The sequence below is a fragment of the Plasmopara halstedii genome, assembly GCF_900000015.1.
Source record: "Plasmopara halstedii genome assembly, contig: Scaffold_555, whole genome shotgun sequence".
Taxonomy (NCBI): domain Eukaryota; phylum Oomycota; class Peronosporomycetes; order Peronosporales; family Peronosporaceae; genus Plasmopara; species Plasmopara halstedii.
In genome coordinates, this window is record NW_020187475.1 from 1,771,143 (window position 1) to 1,771,386 (window position 244).

A 244-nucleotide genomic window follows, 5' to 3' on the forward strand; every position below is an offset into this window, starting at 1 on the left:
GTCATCTTGATCCGCAAGCCGTTCAGTCCAGTCAACTTGACCATCCCCGTTCTTGAGACTCGCAGCTTCTTACCGTCTGCAATGGTGACTTCCGGACCAGCATCCAAATCCTCGTAATCAAAATGATCACATCGTTGAGGAGTCATGTGTGACGTGGCTCCGCTGTCAATGAGCCACCCAGCACGTCGATCTTCTCCCACTGCAAACACAGCACCGTCTTCCATGGCGCCGCTTCGATTCGGAC

The 244-nt window shown here is 53.7% G+C and overlaps 1 protein-coding gene across 1 annotated transcript in view; it reads right to left on the reverse strand.

The window, feature by feature from the left end:
• PHALS_11881 (ubiquitin thioesterase otu1-like protein) overlaps window positions 1–244 on the reverse strand; it is a gene marked incomplete at both ends in the record, with an annotated part of 2,062 nt that overhangs the window by 1,676 nt on the left and 142 nt on the right. The window contains one exon of the mRNA XM_024727322.1: window positions 74–244. This exon is cut by the window's right edge and continues 142 nt beyond it. Within this exon, the coding sequence (XP_024577911.1) occupies window positions 74–244 (171 nt within the window). The remainder of the gene's footprint in view (window positions 1–73) is intronic.